At 38.8% G+C, this 21,033-nt stretch overlaps 2 protein-coding genes across 10 annotated transcripts in view; one reads left to right on the top strand and one right to left on the bottom strand.

Annotated features, from left to right (window-relative positions):
- SLC27A1 (solute carrier family 27 member 1) overlaps positions 1-2,528 on the bottom strand; it is a 36,864-nt gene extending 34,336 nt beyond the window's left edge. For both annotated transcript variants that reach the window (XM_070741092.1, XM_070741091.1), the window contains exon 1: positions 2,359-2,528. In XM_070741092.1, the coding sequence (XP_070597193.1) occupies positions 2,359-2,525 (167 nt within the window). In that variant the 5' untranslated portion in view covers positions 2,526-2,528. The remainder of the gene's footprint in view (positions 1-2,358) is intronic.
- A 177-nt stretch (positions 2,529-2,705) lies between these two features.
- Positions 2,706-15,518, top strand: NXNL1 (nucleoredoxin like 1). 8 transcript variants are annotated; one of them, XM_070736077.1, is made up of 6 exons: positions 2,706-3,016; positions 5,041-5,109; positions 7,454-7,502; positions 8,407-8,559; positions 10,836-11,220; positions 15,021-15,518. In XM_070736077.1, exons 5-6 carry the CDS (start codon positions 10,895-10,897, stop codon positions 15,313-15,315), a joined length of 621 nt encoding a protein of 206 aa, XP_070592178.1. In that variant the 5' UTR covers positions 2,706-3,016; positions 5,041-5,109; positions 7,454-7,502; positions 8,407-8,559; positions 10,836-10,894; the 3' UTR covers positions 15,316-15,518. The 8 variants fall into 8 exon arrangements, with proteins under 8 accessions (XP_070592178.1, XP_070592177.1, XP_070592176.1 ...); XM_070736080.1 differs by lacking the exons at positions 5,041-5,109; positions 7,454-7,502 and adding an exon at positions 3,285-3,483 and having other exon boundaries at positions 2,722-2,818; XM_070736078.1 differs by lacking the exons at positions 5,041-5,109; positions 7,454-7,502 and adding an exon at positions 3,270-3,483 and having other exon boundaries at positions 2,800-2,818.
- Positions 15,519-21,033: the final 5,515 nt, after the last annotated feature.

Genomic DNA, 21,033 nt, shown 5'->3' with positions numbered 1-21,033 from the left:
GTTAAATTTTACCTGGAGTACTGTATGTATTTGTGAAGGCTGTAATTTTAAGCAGAATATTGACAAATTGGAACATACCCAATGCAGAGTAACATAAATCGTCAAGGCGAAGTTCTTTGTGGAAAGGTTAAAGAGACTGTTTCAGTGTGGAAAGTACATTTAATTTAGAAAGAGCAGAACTAGGAGACAACATGATACTTATGTCTAAATACCACAAGTCTAGCAAATGTATTTCTTTTCATCCATAGGATAAGATCAGAATTATTAACTTCTAATCACAAGAAAAAGTAAGGTATTTAGATTTTCTCTCCAAATAAGTTTTTCAGATGGTTGAACAAGCTGCATAATGGGAAATAAATTTCTTTGTCAAAATTTAAAGGACCTTGAGAAACATGTAATTAATTGCTTCTACTGCATAAGATGATATATGATATTTCAGGATGGAAATATGGAGCTTCCTTATTCAGAGGCAGCATTCCTATAAATAACAGATGACCGAGCCAAAGACAGCTGTTATCTTAGTACACTGCTCATAACATCTCAGAAGAATTTATCGGAACAGAATGCTAGATCAAATTGGACTTCAATTGAATACAGTAATTTCCTAATAGTTGTAAGAAAACATTAAAATCAGTTCTATAATTATCTAGGATTTTGCTATTTTGGCCATAAGAAACAAGGATTAAATTGATGCCTATATTCCCAATTAGATAGGTTTCTGTCTAGCAAATCAGACTGGTATTTCTGCTTTATTATAGGTACTAGGAGATAAACCAAGTTGAGGGCAAATTTCCCACCAAATATCTTGGAACAGTACAGTACTTGAAAGCAATATTGTATGTTACTCCGGGCAGAACCCAACAAGCACAGACATATATTAAGTTTCAGGCAGAGATATACATCTACCTGAAAAAGACTATCCCTGCGAAGATAGTGAACTGTTCTAAAAACATCAACAACTAGATTTCAAATCCAAATTAGATAAAAATATCACCTCCGATTCAAAAAACCCAAAACACCTTTTGAAAGAGCACAAAGAGCAAATCAAGCCTCCATAGGTTTGTTACTTATGTCAAGGTTTTAAAAAAAGAATCTTAATAGCTTGGGCTTTGGTATCATTTGTGTTCCAAGCCCTTGCCAGAATAGAATAGAATAGAATTCTTTATTGGCCAAGTATGATTGGACATATAAGGAATTTGTCTTTGGTGCATATGCTCTCAGTGTACATAAAAGAAAAGATACATTTGTCAAGAATTATGTGGTACAACACTTGATGATTGTCATAGGGGTCAAATAAGCAATCAGGGAACAATCAATATTAGTATAAATCGCAAGGATACAAGCAACAAGTTACAGTCATAAGTGGGAGGAGATGGGTGGGCAGGAATGATGAAGAAAAAATTAGTAGTAATAATAGTGCAGACTTAGTAAATAGTTTGACAGTGTTGAGGGAATTATTTGTTTAGCAGAGTGATGGCATTTGGGAAAAAATTGTTCTTATTTTGCTCATTACACATAAAATAAATAAGCTGCCCAGAGTCCTCTGGGAGTAGGGTGGCATATAAATCCAATTAATTAATTAATTAATTAATTAATTAATTAATTAATTAATTAATTAAATTTCAGGACCTTATTTTTCTGCTCCGTGAATTAAGGTGACCAATACCTTTCCTTGAGGCTGTACCCATTTTACATTCAGTAGCTGCAGAACACCTTTGTTTAGAAGCAATTTACTATTTTTATTCAGGATGCATTTAGGTTCTAAAGGCAGGACAAGACCTACTCTCTCCCACCACAACAACCCCGTGAGGTCGAAAGCCTCAGGGGCCTTCCCCCGCTATGGTTTCCATAGCATAGAGAGGGCTAGAAGCTTGGTTTCCTTAGGTCCTCATGAAAACTTTCACCATCCCCTTCCCCAGATCCTCCAAGAATCCTCCACGAACACCAACGGATTCCTCAGGTTAATCGGAGAAAAAGCAGCCCTCAGACTGTCTCTATGACAACGGTACAACCACAAGGATGATATTTTACGCGCCGACCCATCCTTTCTAAAGAGGAAGACCGCCAACTAAAGATGAAGACTCACAACCGGGAGCGTCCCAGTAGGTCTTGACCAGCGCCCCCCCACCCCCTCTATTTTTTTTTGGCGCCAACCTGGGCATGAATTTCCATCCCCGCCACATGTTCCCGTTGCCACAGCAACGCTCCAATTCCCCGCTCCCCTCCCGCCGCTACGGTGCTGCGACGTTTAACAGTTTGTTCCCCATCTCGCGGCCGGCCGCCCCGTTCTCAGGTGGCACCGCTTACTCCCGTCTTCTCTCCCTCCCTCCGTCCTCCGCTACCCCCTCATTCCCGTACCTCCTATAGCCTTGACCCTCGAAGATGCCTTCCCTTACACCGTCCGTTGCCCTTCGCCACCAGACCGCTTCTCCTCCTCCTCCTCCCCGCTGTGGCTGCAAGCGCCCCTTCGAAAAAAGCTCGCTGGAGGAGGACCTCGGGCACGGAGAACTCCGCCCTCCCATCATAGAGTCGTGCGGCACGGCTGCCGCAAAAAACCCCAAACCCAACCCACCCCTGTTTACAATAGAGAAGGGCGAAGGGGAGAAAAACAGAAAGAGCACCGAGGCCTCCTGGGAAAGCGCGCGCTTTGCGTGGCTCGGTGACCATGGCAACAAGGCTCATAGCAAGGGAGGGAGGCGTTGGCATTCGGTCGCCGCCGCCGCCGCCGCCTGGCGTTTATTACGAAGTTCCGGGTTTTCTTTCTTTCTTTATTGCCTGCGGTTTCCAACTTTGCATTCTCAGGTCGCCAAGTTCCGAGGTGTCCTCTTGATCCTGTCGGGGTTGTTTGTTTGTTTGTTTGTTTGTTTCCGTTACAGAACTCCATTCAAAATGTCAAAAGGATGTTTTTGGCAGCGGCTTTTCGCAATTCGACAAAATCGCACGTAACGAATTGCATTTGTGGCTAGCTTCGTCGGATGCCGTGGGGTGGCTTAACTGATGTAGGACTTGAATTGGGGTGAGGCGGAAGGGTGTGAGCGAAAGACAAGTTAGTTATGCGGATGCGGGTTACATAAATGTATTAGTGCAGAGGTCTTCAAACTTGGCAACTTTAAGACTTGTGGACTTCAACTCCCAGCATGGCTGGAGAATTCTGGGAGTTGAAGTCCACAAGTCTTAAAGTTGCCAAGTTTGAGGACCCCTGTATTAGGGTATTAGGTTAACTATTAGGTTGATGCCTTTGAATATACATGTATGTGTGACTTCTGCAGCCTCTTATTCAACAGCAATAGCACTTAGACATATACAAAACATTTGCCAAACCAATCCTCGAATACAGCTCACCCGTCTGGAACCTGCACTACATATTGGACATTAAGTGAGAGAGTCCAGAAATATTTCACAAGAAGAGTCCTCCACTCCTCTGCTCACAACATAATATCTTACTCCACCGGACTTGAAAGTTTGGGCTTAGAAAACCTCGAGGTACGTCGCCTTCGATCTGATCTAAATTAGTTGCTAAAATCATCTTCCACAATGTTCTACCAGTCAATGAATACTTCAGCTTCAACCGCAAAAAACACACATGCACAAAATAGATTCAAACTCAATGTAAACCACTCGAAACTCAACTGCAGAAAATAAGAGTTCAGCAACAGAGTGATCTCTGTGGTTTCTTCCCCAAATCCCAAAAACTTTAACCATAGGGATGTTGTGATAGTCAAAAAAGTCAGACTCCTGTTTTGTATTGTTTTTTGCCACTATAGAGTAAGACTTACCTCGTGCTTAAATTGTAGTTTAAGGTAAATTGACTAGCTACAGATACTCCTTATAATTCAATTACTTAACAACTTTTTGAAATTATGACTGATCCTCAAAAGTTACTTACAATCTAATTCCAAAGTTCCAGCAGCTACCCACCTTAGTCATATAAATGCATTTCAGGCATTTGGCAGTCAGCCCACATTTACAGCTATTTGCAACATCCTGTGATCCCAGTTTTGCCAAAAAGTGGTGTTTATTGCCCTTTTTTGACAATAATGCCATGTAACAAATAATAGGTTTACTTAACAACTACAGTGTTCTCTTAATATCCCCAGATTCATTTTACAACAGTGATTCACTTAACTGCTTTTGCAAAAAAAAAGATTGAAAAATTGATCAGTCCTATGATGACCTGCTTTACAAACATCATGACCTATGACCATAACAGGCAGGCTCTATTGAGGTCACAAGTTGAGGACTACCTGTATCACTTTTGCTTGTAAACTCCCCAAAGCCATGTAGACAGTGACTTAGTGAGATGGGTAGTTGGAGCTCTGGTTAGAATGCAGTATTGCAGATATAACTCTCCCTATAGTCTAGATTCTAGAGCAGTGATAGTGAACCTATGACAAAGGTGCCACAGGTGACACGTGAAGCCATATTTGCTGGCACGTGAGCTGTTGCCCTAGCTCAGCTCCAACATGTATGTGTGTGCTAGGTAGCTGATTTTTGGCTTGCACAGAGACTCTGGGAGGGCATTTTTGGCTTCCAGAGAGCATCGGGGGGGGAGGGTGTTTTTACTCTCCCCCAGCTCCAGGGAAGTCTTTGGAACCTGGGGAACCTGGGGAAGGCAAAACATGGCCCACTGGGCCACCAGAAGTTGGGAAACAGACCGTTTCCAGCCTCTAGAGGGGTGGGGGAAGCTGTTTTCACCCCTCCCCAGGCATTGAATTCTAGGTGTTGGCACTTGTGCATGTGCGTGCACGAGTGCCCATGCTCTTGGCACCTGAGGAGAAAAAGGTTCGCCATCATGCTGATCTAGAGTTTGATCCTGACAGATTGAGGTTGACTCAGCCTTCCAACCTTCCGATGTCAGTAAAATAAGCCAGACTATTGGGGGCAATATGGTGATGTTGCAAAGCACTATGAAGCATTATATAAGTCGAAGTGCTATTGCTGTGGGCAGTGTCTAAATTTGATAAATAAAATTCAGTAGAAATCAAACCCATCACAACTGTAAAAGTTCTAAAACTGCAAATATTCTACGTTAAACTGTAGACTTCCTACCCAATTTACTGAGATGGTTAGAGTTGTACTCATCTTCAGTCAAGATCCATAGAATTGCAAGTAATATCTCAATTTTGTTATATTTCTTTATCTGATTGTCCCAGTACTATTTGTTTTATGATTACATGTGCCGCATTTGTTACACTCAAGAGATTGCCCAGCAACAATTATCAGATAGATGTGGCTGAGTAGTGTGGATTTTAAAATTAATTAATCTTAATTGATTAAGCAAAACTTTGTTTATATAATTATTATCAGTTTGGCTGATGTTTGATTATAATTTACCAAATATCATGATTACTAATACCTAGCAGTCTCAAATCTGTTCAGCAATTTAAAACCAAGACATAAGATAGTTTCTGTTATGACATAAGTATACAAACATTTTGGGCCAAGGGTCACATATAGGCCTGGTAGAATTTGTCAAAGCCAGATCAGGGTGAAAAATAGTAAACACTGCATGTTTCTAATGCTATACATTCCAAGCTTAGAAAAAACAACAACAACCTAGAAACATACCTAAGAAACATGCAGTGTTTACTATTTTTCACCCTGATCTGGCTTTGACAAATTCTACCAGGCCTATATGTGACCCTTGGCCCACAGATTATTATAGACCCATTTCCTGTCCATGAGCCACAGTTGTCATACTGTGGCTATTATAATTCATTGTAATTTGAAACACTTGTGATGACCTGCATGTGAACAAGTCTTCTAAATAAAGAATATTTTGAAGAGGCATTTATTTTCAACAGAATGTGCATATTTCTTTGACAGTATATTTGCAGCAATATACTCTTTACCAGAACAATTACAAAACTTTGAAAGAACACAATGTTCAGGTTATCTTTGTTTTCAAGTTAGAATGCAAAGAGCTGATGATATTCCAGTGACCTTTACTCTACTTCACTTCAAAAGTAGTCCTAATTCCTATTAGTATTTATTGTTTCAGGATTCACGATTTGTTAGGGCAAGACTTTTCCCAGTCTTACATTATTAAATTCACAAAGAACTGCACTCTCCTCTTTGTAGTTCAGGACTGTTTAAAAAAAAAAAAAGCAACTGCTAGCCATAATTTATGGATTGTGATCACCTCCACTGTTTAATGCAATCAAGTTTAAAAATAAATTCCCTAATTTTTATGTCACGTTCTCAAGTGCAGGGTTTTATATGACTTATATGCGGTAACTTTCTTGAGGCAGGGGGTTGATTTTCAATTTTTACACAGTGTATATCCTGCCTGGTGTTTTCAGTTACATTGCTCTCCAGGAGGTACCACATGACCAGTGTCATTCTATTGGGATATGTCAGGCATGGGTTAACATCAACAACAATATATTGCACTTCTATTTCGGCTGACTCTAAACAACCTGGGGTAGCTCGCAAAAATCAACCAAGGAAATTAATAAAAGTTATAATATAAAACATGGCAAGCTCGACAAAGTGAAGGGTCTTACTCCCCCTCATCAAAGATTTGGATGAAGAGTCAGATTTTCATAGCTGTTCTAAACAATAGCAAAGTGGGAGCCATCTGGATCTTGGGGCAGGCCCTGATAAAGAGAAGGCATGCTGATAGGGTTTGAGTACGTGATGTTCGTCTATGGAGATTCTCAATCATCCAAGTCATGGTTGTCCCAAATATGCTTTTTCAAGAGACAACTGGACTTTTTGTTATTGTTATATGAGATAAAGGAAAGACAATTGAACAGGGGACGAAAGGCACACTAGTGCACTTATGTACGCCCCTTACTGACCTCTTAGGAACTTGGAGAGGTCAATCGTGGATAGTCTAAAGGAGAAATGTTGGGGGTTAGGAGTTGACACTATTGAGTCCGGTAATGAGTTCCACACTTCGACAACTAGATTTTTAAAGTCATATTTTTTACAGTCAAGTTTAGAGCGGTTAATATTAAGTTTGAATCTGTTGCGTGCTCTTGTGTTGTTGCGGTTGTTTGAAGTTGTTTTGCTTCTTATCCAAGAAGCCTGAGCTGAAGAAGCTTCTTGGATGAGAAGCGAAATATCTTCAAAGAAAAGTCAGAAAGTCCAGTTGCCTCTTGGAAAAAAAGCACCTTTGGGACAATACATGACAGTCAAAGGAACCCGGAGTACCCTAACCCTGCAGGTTTGAATAATCAGGAAATAAGCGGTCCCTCAAGTAACCAGAACCTATGCCATGAAGGCATAGAGATAACAACCAGCAGCTTTTGGGAAAACTGTTGGTTCTCTTGTATGCCAGTCAGAATCACTTTGGGAAATAACAGCCATATAAATTTGATAAATAAATATTTAACTGATGTAACAAAGTTTCAACAAGATGTTGAATAAATCAAAATAGCTAGATTCACATAAGATGCTATAATGTATAGCACAATATTTAAACTTTGTCTTTGCCTCTTTATGTTAGATATAAAGAACAATGTCTGCAGCAGAAATCAAAAGATACAAGATGGCAGGTATAGCACAAAATTCAGGCCCCACCACTGTCATTAAACACACATGCAAAGGGGTAAGGACGAGAACATGATGCCACCTCATTCACATGAATAGCAAAAACCTTGCATTGTGGATGTGATATTACTTCCATCAAGATCAATCCTACAGAATTATGCGGTTCTTGATGCTGCATCACAGTAGCAGTCAGATTAAAGGCCCAACTTCCTGATGGGCTTGTAATCTGGATACCTATTTTCTTGCTTGAGCCTATCAATTAAAATAATAATTGGACGCTATTTTAGGTATACCATATGTAAAGGTAAATTGATTAGAAAGAGAAATATTTGTATGCTTCTTTAAGCTTATCTGCTGCCTTGATCACAGCTACAAATCTAGTCAATTTACGTAATACAGTACATATAATTACTATTAAACCACCACACCCCAAATTCTTTTCTTGGTTATTTTGCACAGTGGGTTAGCAACATTTCCTTTTTTTTTAATGTTCTGGATTTGTTAAATGATCATTTTCTTATTATTATCAGGGACCACAAATATAAGCTGCGTATGTGAATCTGACAGAGCTTTTTAAATTTTTTTCTTGCAGTTTTATATGTTATTTTATCTCTTAGCTTGATTTTATATTGTTAACATTTTAAAAAAGAGCCCTTAATGAATATTAGTTGTTTTTTATGTAAAAGAAATAATTTAATGTTTTAAATTGATGAACTGATTCAATTGTGCAATTGGTTGCCAGTGTTAAGAATAAAAATGCTAATGAATGGCACAATGGCTTGAGTCATTGGCCCATAATCTGTTAGCATGATAAAGAGATTTATGATAAGCAAATTCATTGGTCATATTCTTTCCGAATAGCTACTGTAAGAAGATTAAAGTACTACTGGCTATTTCTTCTATTAATAGGTGGAGAAGTAGGCTCAGTAAGATAGATCGTTAGCATCAGCCATGAAGTATGGGAACAAAATTACTGCATTTTAGACTGTGAAGGACCTTCCCAATGATCTGAAACCTGAAAATAATGACTTATTACCTTCTTGACAATGAAGTGGCTTTAAGGTGAGACAAAACCAAACTGAATTAAAGTGGGAATGACTTGTTAATTTTTGCAGAGACAGTAAGATCCCTATCTTTGCCTAGGAATTTCATTACACAGAATGGAATGGAATGGAACGGAAGAGAACAGAATACTTTATTGGCCAAGTATGATTGGACACTCAAGGAATTTGTCTTTGGTGCATATGTGTGCATAAAAAGACAATACATTTGTCAGTGTACATAAAAAGATAATACATGATGGTCATAGGGAATATTAGTGAATAGTTTGACAGTGGTGAGGGGATTATTGGTTTAGCAGAGTGATGGTGTTTGGGGGAAAAATGTTTTTGTGCCTACTTGACTTGGTGTGCAGTGTTCTATAGCATCATTTTGAGGGTAGGAGTTGAGACAATTTATGTCCAGGATGTGAGGGGTTAGTAAATATTTTTATGGGCTCTTTTTGACTCGTTCAGTGTACAAGTCCTCAATGGAAGGCAGGTTTGCATTAATTTTTTTTCTACAGTTCTGATTATCCTCTGAAGTCTTTGTTTGTCTTGTTGGATTGCAGAACCAAACCAGACATACAGGTGCGGATGACAGACTTAATAATTCCTCTGTAGAACTGTTTGAGCAGCTCCTTGGGCAGTTTGAGTTTCCTGAGTTGGCACAGAAAGAACATTCTTTGTTGTGCTTTTTTTGATGTGACTTTTGATGTTAGGTATCCATTTTAGGTCTTGAGATATGATAGAACAGTCTCTACTGTTGATACTGTGTTGTCTAGTATTATAAGAGGTGATAGTATGGGAAGGTTTCTCCTAAAGGCTACCACCATTTCTACAGTTTTGTATGTGTTCAGTTCCAGATTGTTCTGGTTGTATCACGAGGTTAGTTGTTCAACCTCCCATCCGTATGCAGTTTCATCATTGTCTCAAATGAAACCAGTCACTGTTGTATCATATGCAAACTTCAGTTGTTTAACTTTAACAGATGGATCATTTGAGATGCGGTCATGGTGTATAAAGAGAATAAAAGTGGTGAGTGGTAATTGTACATGTGTCTGATGTGATTTTGACTAGCTTCACCTGCTGCTTCCTGTCTGTTAGGAAGCTTGTGTTCCACTTACAAGTGTGTTCAGGTACCGCTAGCTGTTTTACATTAGTTAGAATAATGTCCAGTATGATGTTATTGAATGCTGAACTAAAATCTACAAAGAGGATCCTTGCATAGGTCTTTGGGGATTCAAGATGTTGTAGGATGTAATGCAGGATCACATTAACGGCATTGTCTGTTGATATGTTTGCTCAGTATGCAAATTTCAGGGGATCTAACAGCGAGTCAGTGGTGGTTTTCAAGTGGGACATTACTAGCCTTTCAAAGGTTTTCATAACTACAGAGCAACTGGTCTGTAGTCATTCAGGTCTTCGGCACTGGGGTGATAGTGGAGCGTTTACAGCAAGAAGAAATATGGCATATTTCTAGCTATTTGTTAAAGATTTGAGTGAAGAGGGGGCCAATTGCTCAGCACAGATTTTTAAGCAAGAGGTCTTCCTATAATTATTTTAAGTAGCGTGTTTACTAAATATTTAAGATGTATTTAAAGATGTAAATATTTGTTTCTCTTATTGATGAGACCTAATAATTTTCAACAGCCTGCCTGTATATCATAGTACCAGCCAAACCATTCTCTCTAGTAGTTGCTATCATACAATAGCTTTTAATAGGGACATTTATAATGATGTACTTTTCCTGACCAAACCATTTTAATTATTGCTAGTGCAAGGCTAGGACAGCAAGGGACCTCCATAGAGCTGTGCTGAGATTGGGTTTTACTGCCCTTTGCATTGAACTTCCTTTTGGGATTAAACTTTGGAGAAATGAAGCCGCTTTATCTAGCTGAACAAAGCAGAAGATTGCCAAGGTGATAGAACAAACTGCCATGTTAACCATTGAAGAAGTAGATTGGCAGAGCAGAAGAGGTTGGAGTTATTTTTTCTTCTTCTACGATGCCTTGTTTCTTTCTTTCTGATGACCAGACAATTTTTAAATTTAAAAACAATGCTGCCTTCCTGTGCAATGGGGCTGGCTGCTGTTTTGTGTCCCCATCCCACCCCACACAGACAATAAAGCCTGTTGATAGTGATAAGGTATGTCACTCATTAGTGTGTACACTGTTGTTTTTGGGGTTTGTCATTGTGCTTTCTGAGCCTTCAGTGCAGGAGACAGGATATACAGTTAAGCTGTTATATAAATGACAGGGAAAATAATTGACAAATGTTGTCTCCCTTTTTTCTTTTCAGTGCTAATCTGGGGCAGAGCCTAAAAATGATTCTTTAAACATTGTAGCCCTCTTGTGGCCATGGCTGCCCTTTTCTTCCACAAGAGCCTTGTTGTGAACAACAAGGATAATGATGAGCTGGAGCTGGAACGGGAGCTCACCCGAACATTAGAGAACAAAGTAATGCTTCTCTATTTTGGCTCTGGCGAATGTCCTCGGTGCCAAGAGTTTGCGCCTATCCTGAAAGATTTTTTTGTGAAGCTCACAGATGAGTTTTATGTGGAGCGAGCATCTCAACTAGTTCTCATCTATGTGTCGCTGGACAACACAGAGGAAAAGCAAGACAAGTTTCTGAAGAAAATGCCAAAACGATGGCTGTTTTTACATTTTCAGGATGAGTTCAAAATGTAAGGATCTGAGAATTTAGTTAGGAAAATGCCAGATCTGGGATTGGGCTCACAGGCATATTAAGCCACAATATGTGTACGCTTGGCTTTGATTCATCCTTTATTGTCTGTTACTAGCTGGATACTCATGCTTTGCTAGGAAACTGAACTCCTTAGCATGGAGCAGAATGTCTAAACTTCCAACCCACAGACCAGATAAGTCAGGTGCTGGCCACGTCTACTGGCAGTTGGAACAGAGTTCTTTTCAGGTGGGGAGTAGAACGTCTAACTCCTTAGCATCAGAGCATGTTAATAATATAAGTAATAACTAATGATCTGGTGCTTATTTTGAAAAATTCTTTCTTAACGAGCACCAAGAGCGCCAAGAGGAACTTAAGTGCCAAGTTTCAAATTTGTAGGCTTTACGGTTCTGGAGAATTTCATGATGATTCATGAGTGGTATTTTGCTTTTATATATATAAAAGCTTCTACATTTTATAATTAGCATTATGTCAGTTGTTTGTTAGTTAACAAATTTTGATGTGAACCTGCTTTAGATGAATTAAGCATATTTTATGTGCATAGTTGATTGATAACTATCCAATCATTGTAATAGCTTTTGGGGATATTAGCACGCAATAGATATCTTTTTTAAAATAAATTTTGTTAAAGGTTTTTAGGATAACAGAACACAGTAGCTAACACAAACCAAAATAGGATAAAGAAAACAAAGAAAAATGCAGAATGAACTAACAAAAAGAAATATAAAAGATTTTGATTTCCTTTGCAGTAAATGCAAGTATAATTGCAAATGTAACTCTTACTTTACAATATAAAAAGGTTTCTTTTTTCTATTTTTTTCCTATCTACAAGTCTACAAACTAACTATAGGCTACACGTGCATTTCTTCTGCTTCAACCAAAAAGTCTACAAATGGTTTCTAGGCAATTATAAATATAGATATTGTCTTTTCTCTGATCAAGAAAATTAAGATAGCCATCTCTGCAAATTCCTTCATTTTCATCAACCATTCCTCCATTGTGGGTAGTCTAGAATATTTCCACTTTTATGCACGTACTAGTCTTGTCGCATTTCTCATATATAAAAACAAGGTTTCTAGTTAGCAATGGATTTTATTTTTAAAAAACCATTTAAACTCTCGAATATGTTGTAAATTTATATTCTTTGAACCACTTATTTTTCATCAATCCATTTATATGTTATAGTCAATATTTAAGTCCATTTTATCATACATACTTTCATTTATTCTTCTGTCTCATTTTTCTATCTATCTATCTATATCTATCTATCTATCTATCTATCTATCTATCTATCTATCTATCTATCTATCTATCTGCAATAATACATTCATCTTTAGTACACAATTCTATTTCAAGCTCAATCTTATTTTGTTCAGAACTCTGCAATCTATTTATTCACTTTAAACTTTCCTGAGAAAAGAAAATAAGAAAATCATTGTCAAGTATATCCTTCCATTATCAAATCTTCTCTTGTTTTTGTTTTGCAATTCCCTTGACATCATGGTACATTATGATTAATTAACCATTTATATTTACTTATCATTTCTCATCTATGTTTCTTATTGAAAAAGCCACAAAGATGCTATCAGACACAAACTAGGTACCGTATTTTTCAGAATATAAGATGCATCTTTTTACCCCCAAAAGAGGGTGAAAACTTGGCTGTGTCTTATACACCGAATGTAGCCCACCCACGCAGCTACTCCCATCCCAGCAATTTACCTCCTTGCAGCACAGAAACAGAGCCTATTAAGCCAAGCAAATAAATATCAGCTTCCTGACCCTCAGCTGATTGACCCTGCAGGCAGGGCCAGGTGCTAAAATGAAAGTTAAAATAAAGCTGCAAAGAGGCAAGTTGCTGGAAGGGAGAGTCAGAATTTTATTTTCTTCTGCTTAGTCAGTTGTTGAAACTGATTTCAGTTGTTGGGTGTATGAAAGTTTCCATTCCGAGGTTTTTGCTTGATTGCCAAAGACTCCATTTATTTAACATGGAAACTAATATTAGATCATTTTTCAGCCCAGGGTTAGGAAAGTTGAGCCTCATCTCTGCTCTGGGCTTCCAAATTATGTTGCAAGGTGCTTTCTAAGTATTTGGAGGATGTGTGGGCCTGAATTAGGAAGAACCAGCCTCAGCTGAACCTTGACAAAAATCCATGGCTGTAGATTTTAGGGTTTAGTAAATTTGATCATTAACTCTGAATGAGGTAACACTACCCCAGGCAGAGTTGGTACATAATCTGTGAGTTGTCCTAGATTCATAACTCCTACCTGAGGTGCAGGTGGTGACATTATATAGGACACCTTTGCACAATTACATCTTCTGAGTCAATTGTACCCATTCCTAAACTGGAAGCCACTGTTCATGGTAACTCATGCCTTGGTCACCTTCCAAATGAACTTTTGTAATATGCTCTTCATGGGGCTATCATTGAAGAGCATTTGCAAGCTTCAGTTGATCCAGAAGGCAGTATTGCTTACAGTATTGGGCACATCATAACATTGCTGCTTACTTGCAAGACCACCTAACCTTGATGGCTTCTGATCATCCCATTAGATCAAGCAGGATGGGCATACTCTGGATCCCATCAATGGAGCAGAGCAATCTGGTGCACTACAAGAAGTGTGCCAACTTTGTCATGGTGCCCATCTTCTGGAACAGCCTCCCTTTCCTTAAATATAAACAGCCTTGACCCTGCTGTTAGTGGAGTTCTGATGTGAATGTCATTTATCTGAAGAGCTAATATTGTGCTTTTTAGGGCCATCCAGCCAGTTTGTTTATGGTTGGTTTTTTATATCTGTTTGCCACTGAAAGTTCCATAAGTAGGTAGATAGAGATAAGTTCAGAATGTTTGTGAAGAAACTCATTAAGCAACCTTCAGAAGCAATCCTATTCTGGATCCTGGCTATGATGACACATAAGGGGTGTCAGCTCTCTCTAGCTGCTGCTCTTTGTTACGCAACATTGCTCAGCTGGAGCCTAGCTATTCCTTAATCAAGAGCTTCATGCTGGATCTCTCCAACTGCTAATCTGAACATTTTCTTTTCACTCTCTTGGTAAAGCAGGATTTAATTTGTACAACAGGGATCCCTATGCTGACTTATCTCAGCCATAATATAATAATAGCATATTTTGCATTTCCCTGTCTCTTGATGCTGGAAGCGGGAAGATTAATTATTTGATTATATCACAGGGCTAAGTAAGAGATCCAACCTGATATTGGGAAAAGGGAAAGAAGTTTACAGATAAATGCTTTAGGGAAGGATCCAAGGGTGAGCTGGACCTTTATCCATGCTAAATTTTGAGAGATTATCAATCTATCATTGTTAAAAATACAGCCTTGTAAATGTAATTTTGAGACGTTGGAAGATGGCAAGGAAAATGTAAAGAGACCTAAAGAAGGTCCTACTCACAGCAGACTGGGGGCATTAATAATGTTTCTTTCTCTAAATTCATTTATTTTCAGAATAGAAAAAAAATGAAAGAAGTAGGATGTCTTTGTTAGACTACGAATAAAGACTTTCCCTCCCCCTCCCTCCCACCTTTGCAAGTGGAAAACCTCTTCTTAATAAATTGACAACACATGTTTGGGATTTGTATATACTGATGATAATGTCCAATTGTAGTGTCCGAGTATAACTATACAAACAAGTGAATAATTGTAACAAACTAAAACCGTTTGGGGTCTGTGATATCTCTTTCAGCTTTCCTCCTATGAAAATCTCACCATGTTCCAATTCAGAACTTTTGAAACTTATTATTTCTTTCTGCAACATTCCTAGGGAGCTGGCATCGAGATTTTCAGTGACCCATCCCCCTGTGGTGGTAGTTTTGAAACCAAATGGTGAAGTCATTGTCCACAATGCTGTGGAAGAAATCAAAGAGCAAGGCACAGATTGCTTCAAGAACTGGCAAGAGGCAGCTGATTTGGTGGACAGAAACTTCCTTCTATCTCAAGACTCTGAGGATGTGACCCTTAGAAGTATCACTGATCCCATTCGGCGGTTCAAGTACAAAGTGGTTAAGAACAAAAGAAAAACACGAAGCAAAGATGGTGATAAGGGTGAAATTTCCTGATGAGATGTTTATTCTTGGAACTTCAGGTTGGGGGATTTGAGTGTTCCCAAACCATTGCCTATGAACATTAGATATTTACTACAACCACACTCTGGTTGGACACAAAAAATGTTAGTTGCAGGTGTATTTCGAGATTTGAAAATCTAAAATATTTTTTCCCTAAAAGAAATCTAAAACATGTAGCTATTAAATTATTAGACATCTATATAGTGTTGTTTTGTAATTGGAACCTGGAATGAATGTATGTCATAATGTATTCAAGGTACTCAAAAGGGCTGTGAACACTGAAAATAATTCTGAAGAGCTTCAGACCTCAAAACCACACAATCTCTCTCTTTTTTAAGACTTTCTGATGAGCCTGGAAAAAAAAACCCTCTTGTCTATTTGAAAGGGTTAAATTATTAAAGACATGGTTACCCTTTAAGAAGCTACAACTTTTTTTAATGTTTTAGGGTTTAAGCAGGTCTGAAATGAGTAGATGTTTTAATGAACAGTAGAAGTGCTGTACTGAGCACATGCCTCAGATCTAAATCACTTCTTCCAAGGCACTGATTTTACAAACATGCATAGCTCTAGGACAGTGATTTTCAACCTTTTTTGAGCTGTAGCACATTTTTTACATCTACAAAATCCTGGGGCACACCACCAACCAAAATGACACTCTAACACAGTACATATTATACATATACAGTAAGACCTCACCTATCGCTGGTGTTACGTTCCAGGCCCGGCCGCGATAGGTGAAATCCGTGATGGGGAATTTATCAACTGATAGTACTTATTTAAGTATTTCTATTGTAATTGTTTGGTAAGTTTTCATTGTTTTAAGTGTTTATAAACCCTTCCCACACAGTATTTATTTTAGATACAGTATTTAAATACAGTATTTACAATTTTAGATATATTTTTTTTGAAAAACCTGCCGATCGAGTTCCGTGGGCTGTTTAAATCTGCCGATCAACTTCCTCAGAAACCCACGAACCAGCGAAGATCTGCGAATGATTTTTCTCATTAATATTTCTTGAAAACCCGCGATGAAGTGAAGCCGCAGTAGGTGAAGCGCGGTATAGCGAGGGACTACTGTAGTTAATAATATACACCATCAGGATAGACATAACCAGCTGAGGCTGAGGCTTCATGTAGTGGTGGCAATATTTACTTCCAGTCCTGACCAGGATTAGAAATCGGGACCATGGGGAAGAGTAGCAGCTTCAACTACTCACCACGGCCACACAATGACAAGTGCGCAGCAGCCCGAGCAGGGACCTTCCTGGGTGTGGATGAGAGACGGCCTGCTATTGGTTCATCGCTAGTGGTCAGAATGATTTCTAGAAGGTGATTGGTCAGTGAGCATTCCTTGTGCCTCCACTCTTCCTGTCACTGATAGCTGGAGGGATTGTGAGGGGAATGTTTATGTTCAGATGGAGGCAGCTGGCGGCGGGCTGGATAAATGGCCTCCGCAAGCTGTATCCAGCATGCGGGCCGTAGTTTAGGGACCCATGTTTAATTTTCCCATGGCACACCTGATCATGTTTCACGACACACTAGTGTGCCACGTCACACTGGTTGAAAAACACTGCTTTAGGAAACCATCGGGGCTACACTGAGCTTTCTTTTTTGGAATAACAACTGAAACCACACAAGATAAAAGTGAAAATAACTTTGTATACTTTATCATAAAACACTTTTGGAGCAGATCTCCCTTCTGAAAGAATCCACTATTATTTTGTTGTCTGCAACAGCTCATTTAATTATACGGGAGGGAAACGGACCCTTTGTCACCAACTCTCAGCATTTATTTTGATTTTCTGGCATCAAACTTTATCCCCTTGCCAGATTAGAGTTCCTCAGGTGATACTGTTCCTAGTAAGCAGTTCTTCTTGGGCAAGCTGCTGCCAACTCTTTTAAGCAGGAAAGGAAGTTTTTCTCCCTGTCTGAACCAGGAAGCCTCTGTTTTAATTCTCAGGATTGAAGTGACTCTAAACTCTAGTTGCTTGCCTTGGTGGTGGGTATCACTTAAGGAACTAGCTCTGCAATGGGCGAAATAGTCAAGCATATAAAGATGCTTTAAAAGAATAAATCCAAATACATGAATCCTTACGGATGACCTAATACCATCCATTCTCTACGATCTTCTCTATTACCTTTTTTAAAAAAAAAATACGAGGACTTTCCCACTTTTTTTTCCAGTCACTCATTGGTCACTCTCAATTTGCAAATAACTCTTTCTCCTAACTGCAAACATCCTTTCTTAGGGACCCGATGAAGGCAGGAAATTTTAATTCTATAGTACCATCACCCATAGCATAGCGATGCTATATTTCAATCAATGTACATTTTACTTTATCTGAAAAGAGAAACTATCCAGAGCAGGGTAGACAGAATTTGGACTGGAGAAGTAAAAATAGTACATTATTGTTTGTTAACAAGCAGAAGTTAAAAAAGAAACATAAATATTAGTTTCATGACCCTTTGGAATAATGAATGAGGATTGTTATTTCAAAGAAATTTAATAAGTGGCATTTGACACTTATTTTTATCAGATTCCTTTGAGAACATATAACCAATCCTTTGAGAGCATACAAACAGAATTAGTTATAATCACGCTGTTGTAGGAAATTTTGAGTTTGTCCTCTTATTGCTATACTGTATTTTGATCTGAGATTCATAGTACTGCTAAGCTAATAAATATTTTTTCTAGCTGTTTCCCTAATAATTGAGATCTATGGAAGTATCAAGAATTATGATAATATATCATCATCACCATCATGAAAACCTACAAGCATTATTTTGTTTAACTTGCTACAGTGATTATTTCTAATTAGTATGGGTCCTGTTGTTTCCTGCAACATGAGGATATAGTAACCTTGTTATTTAATTAAATCAAATTTTAAAAAGGAGCTTTACCTAATTTCTTGTAGTTTTTTCTATCATGATATATTTTCATGTAATTGTCAAAACTTTTTTTTTTACCTAATTCCATATTATTTCATGCATTCTTAAATATTATCTTCCTAACTTAAATCACGTGTTACTGAAGCAATCTAAAACCTTTTGAAATTGATGCTAGGCTGCTCTTTTATTTTAAATTTAATACCGTAAAAAAAGGGGGGAGGACTTTACCTGTTGGTTTCTCCATACTGGACATCTGTTCCAAAAGCAGGAACCAGCTAGACGTTTTAATTTTGTTTTTATCTTTTCCCAAGCTAGTTAACAACTTTTTTGTTTTCTTTTTTGATAATATTTTTGTTCCTGGTTGAATTATTTGCAAACTAGCTCATTAGTTTATTTATCCCAACCTTGTATTAGGCAGGAAAAGGAATGAATTATATCTATAGTGTCAAATCAAAACAATTTTACAGGGTTTTAAAATAATAATAATAATAATAATTAATAATAATAATTTATTAGATTTGTATGCCGCCCCTCTCCGTAGATTATTATAAGGACCTTGTTGAAATCCCAGCTATGGAATCTAGACAGCTAAAGGATTTAGAAGCGCCACCCCCTGCCTCTGCCAGCACCCGTTTTACCATTTCCTCAAACTGGGACTAGAACATACTGGTAAATTCATGAGCTGGCCCATGCTGCACCTCCTCCACCCCTGCTGAAATTGGCTGGGTCTCCCCTCTGGCCTCCATATCTGTTTTGTCTTGGATGGATGATCCAGGGGTGAAATCCAGCAGGTTCTGACAGCTTCTGGAGAACTGGTAGTGGAAAATTTGAGTAGTTTGGAGAACTGGCAAATACCATCTCTATCTGGCCCCAGAGTGGGGTGGGAATGGACATTTTGCAGTATCCTTCCCCTGCCATGCCCACCAAGCCGTATCACACCCATCAAGCCACACCCACAGAACTGGTAGTAGAAAAATTGGATTTCACCACTGGGGTGGTCCTGTTCTTTGCATGATAAATTGGGGAAAAAGATAATCATGGTCCGAAGCTGTGAGGTGGGGGTGGATGATCCGCCTAGGCTGTGGTGCGCTCAATCAAACCCTTCTGTACTAGCCTAATCAGGCTCCCTTTGTTTTGTAAGCCTAATGTGTGAGGGAAGCCTAGGCCTAAGTTGGGGTGAAGGATGATCTTGGGAACACAGGCTGAAGCTGTTCCCTGAGAGATCGGGCCACTGCAATGAAGTGGGGGTGGGCGATCCGCTTAGGCCATGGCACGCTCAATCAAAGGCCTCTGTACTGGCCTAATCAGGCTCCCTTTATAGGCCTACTGTGTGAGGGAGGCCTAGGCCTCTTCAGAAAAACTTTGAGCTATGCTCAGTGTACAAAACACGACCGTTGCTGAGCTAGGCTCAGTGTACAGAACACAACCGTTCTTCCAAAAGGGGTGATAGAGGTGTCTTACCTGTAGCAGTATTTTTCGCCAGATAGTAAATCATATGTATACCAAGTTTGGTTGAAATTGGTTGAGACATTCCAGAGTTATGCTGAGACATATAAAGATGCATGCATACATACATACGTAAGTATGTACATACATACATACATACATACATACATACATACATACATACATACATACATACATACTGTAGATACAGCCATTTTTACATAGAATAGAATAGAATAGAATAAGGAAAGGGAATGCAAAGGAGGAGGAGGAAGAAAGATAGATAGACGGAAGCCTTCTTGAATTTGAATAGCATCTTAATCTTGCAAATTGAGCACATAAGGCACTGTGTTTAGCTTTAGAAAGCTGCTAAATGGATTTAAGTTCAAACAATGGATTGATCATGTGGTCATATCCAGGATCTACTTAACAGGGATTCAGTACACAGAATTTTAATATTGGAAAACAGTTGGCTTTAAGTTGAAAGAGCTTCTCTACCTCAGTATATATTGTTTTAGTCTTGCAACAGCCCTTCAAGGTAGGGACAGATAATCTTGTTAGTTCTGAGGGCCATGTCAGCTGTCAGATCTGGCCACAAAATGTGTGCAGTTTCAGATATTACCCATGCACAAATATTAATTGTGTTTAGAAGGACACACCTGAATTGTCCTTGCAATAAATTATCTCCATTTTGAGGTGTGTGCGGGGGGGGGGCAGTCATAAGATACTTAATGTCATTTTTCTGCTTTCGGGTATTTGGAACTTCAGTTTTCACCTTTTTCATTATTTGTAGCGCTGGATGCAAGGATGCAAAGACCAAGGGAGGCTTCCTTTGTTCTTAATTTGGTTTTTCAACTACCCCCCCCCCTTTCTCACACTAAATTTCTGCACTTTAGCTTGCAAGGACTAATTAAAAAATGCAGAAAGGCCTTCTCTCATTAAATTAAGACTTTTCATTTGGGAAAGTTCTCCTTCCATTTGTGGCCTTGGAACCATACCCTGAAAATGTTTCCTAGGGATTCAGGTAGGAAGTGGTTAATAAGAAAGAGTAAAGGAGGAACGTTGTCTTTCTTTTACATAGTACAGAGATACTGTGGGAAGAAGCCTCTGATTTCATCACCTCTGCAAAAGGAATGTGGACAAGCTGCATCAGCTGTCATTCTTGTGTGTGTAACCCAAAGGGCTCATCCATTCTCCACAGATAGGGGACATGTCCTGGCATTTCCGCATTCAGTTCTCAGATGAAATTGAGAGGAAGAATGGCAGGTCGCAGCTGGACACATTCGGATCTCTAAAGGTGCAACATTTCAAAGAGAAAATGAGCAAGACATTTGCTTTTTGGGAAAGATGAGGCAACCTTCCCCAGAATTAATGTCA

This window comes from Erythrolamprus reginae, chromosome 2, assembly GCF_031021105.1.
Source record: "Erythrolamprus reginae isolate rEryReg1 chromosome 2, rEryReg1.hap1, whole genome shotgun sequence".
In the NCBI taxonomy this organism is placed as follows: Eukaryota; Metazoa; Chordata; class Lepidosauria; order Squamata; family Dipsadidae; genus Erythrolamprus; species Erythrolamprus reginae.
Note: the sequence above shows the minus strand (reverse complement) of the source record. Positions and strands in the feature narration are given on the sequence as shown.

Bases quoted from the DNA above. Each gene is read 5' to 3' on its own strand.
- NXNL1 (XM_070736076.1), top strand. From the start codon at position 10,895: ATGGCTGCCCTTTTCTTCCACAAGAGCCTTGTTGTGAACAACAAGGAT. The intron at 11,221-15,020 runs GTAAGGATCTGA...CAACATTCCTAG, and splicing joins TTTCAGGATGAGTTCAAAAT to GGAGCTGGCATCGAGATTTT.